This window comes from Volvox carteri, assembly GCF_000143455.1.
Source record: "Volvox carteri f. nagariensis unplaced genomic scaffold VOLCAscaffold_18, whole genome shotgun sequence".
NCBI lineage: Eukaryota > Viridiplantae > Chlorophyta > Chlorophyceae > Chlamydomonadales > Volvocaceae > Volvox > Volvox carteri.
The window spans coordinates 419,473-420,740 of NW_003307561.1; the positions used below are offsets into that span (position 1 = coordinate 419,473).

The 1,268-nt window shown below is 61.8% G+C and overlaps 1 protein-coding gene across 1 annotated transcript in view; it reads right to left on the bottom strand.

Annotated features, from left to right (window-relative positions):
• The window catches only part of VOLCADRAFT_90720 (uncharacterized protein), a gene marked incomplete at both ends in the record, with an annotated part of 13,144 nt that overhangs the window by 6,402 nt on the left and 5,474 nt on the right, over positions 1 to 1,268 (bottom strand). Inside the window, 3 exons of the mRNA XM_002950345.1 lie at positions 13 to 112; positions 436 to 463; positions 968 to 1,002. Coding sequence (XP_002950391.1) covers positions 13 to 112; positions 436 to 463; positions 968 to 1,002 — 163 coding nt within the window. The remainder of the gene's footprint in view (positions 1 to 12; positions 113 to 435; positions 464 to 967; positions 1,003 to 1,268) is intronic.

The following is a 1,268-nucleotide window of genomic DNA, read 5'->3' on the forward strand; positions in this document are numbered from 1 at the left end:
ATTAGGCCGTACCCCTTGTCAAGGCAGAAGTACGCAGCGTCGTTGTAGGTGTACTTCCTATTGGACATGAGGTATATGTACTTCTTCGTCTTATACGCCTGGAACTCCTTCTCTGCGGTGGTGGGGTTGCGCCGGGGAATGCGGGCGGTTTCGGTGCTGAGGATGCCCACTGGTTCTGTCCGTCAAACACTGTTGCACTGTAGCAGCTGTCGTACAGTAATACGGCGTGTAAGCAATGCACGCGAGCCCACTCCCAGCGCCTGCAGGGGCGGTTCTGCCCGCCAGCTACCACATACATACAGACGCATTTTGCCATGTACGCGCGGGGTGTATGTCGTACACGGGCACGTGTGTATTATATGTGACACCACAGGCACGCACACACACGCACGCCTCCAGGGAGACATATATACACCCATACTGCAGGGAACGCACCTGGAGGCGGTGGTGGAGGCGTTCCGGGCTGCGAGGCAACAAGGCAAACACCCAGGTCGGGGCCATGAGAGGGAAGGCGGGTCAGTAAAGAGCGAGTGGCAAGGATTGGGATGCGCGCAGTGGGCAGCCGGCAAACAGGTAGCTCGGTAGACAGTGTGTGCTGTTACTTAAGACGTACATGGCGACACCTGGCACATGTAAGCATCAAGTACGGCAGTACGGGAGGTCTGGTCTATCCACGCGATACGTCTATCTTTGCCGCACATTGGCCCGTAGGTAACACCCCAACCCCCTGTGGCCGTGGGCTTCCATGTGTAGGAGGGGGGTTTGCGCAGAACGGGGCTCATCATGGGGCCGGGTGTGACGCGCAGAGGGCATCATTCACTTCGATGCCTGCAATAATGTGCTTCGAGTAACGTTGTGTGTGTGTGTGTGTGTTTTCCTGCTGACTCTGCGGTGACCACCGCCTTGGGGAAGGGCGCAGTACGGCGCAGGAAGGCGGACGGCTCGCTCGGGGCGGGGAAGAGCTCACCGGGGGCGCCCGCGGGTAACGGGGTCGTCGTGGGACTGGGGACGGTGGGAGGGGCGACGGGGGGGAGGGTGAGGGTGGTGAGGGTGGGGGGGGCGAGGGTTGGGATGGCGGCGGGGAAGGTGGTGGCTGGGAAGGTGACAAGGGCGGCAGTGGCGATGGCGGTTGGGGGGAGGGTGGGGATGGCGATGTCGGTGGCGAAGGCGACTGCGGTTGCGGTGGCGGTTGACGCGGGGGTTCCGGCGATGGCGGTTGAGGAGATGGCGGCAAAGGCGAAGGCGGTGGAGGCGAGGGTGATGGTGAG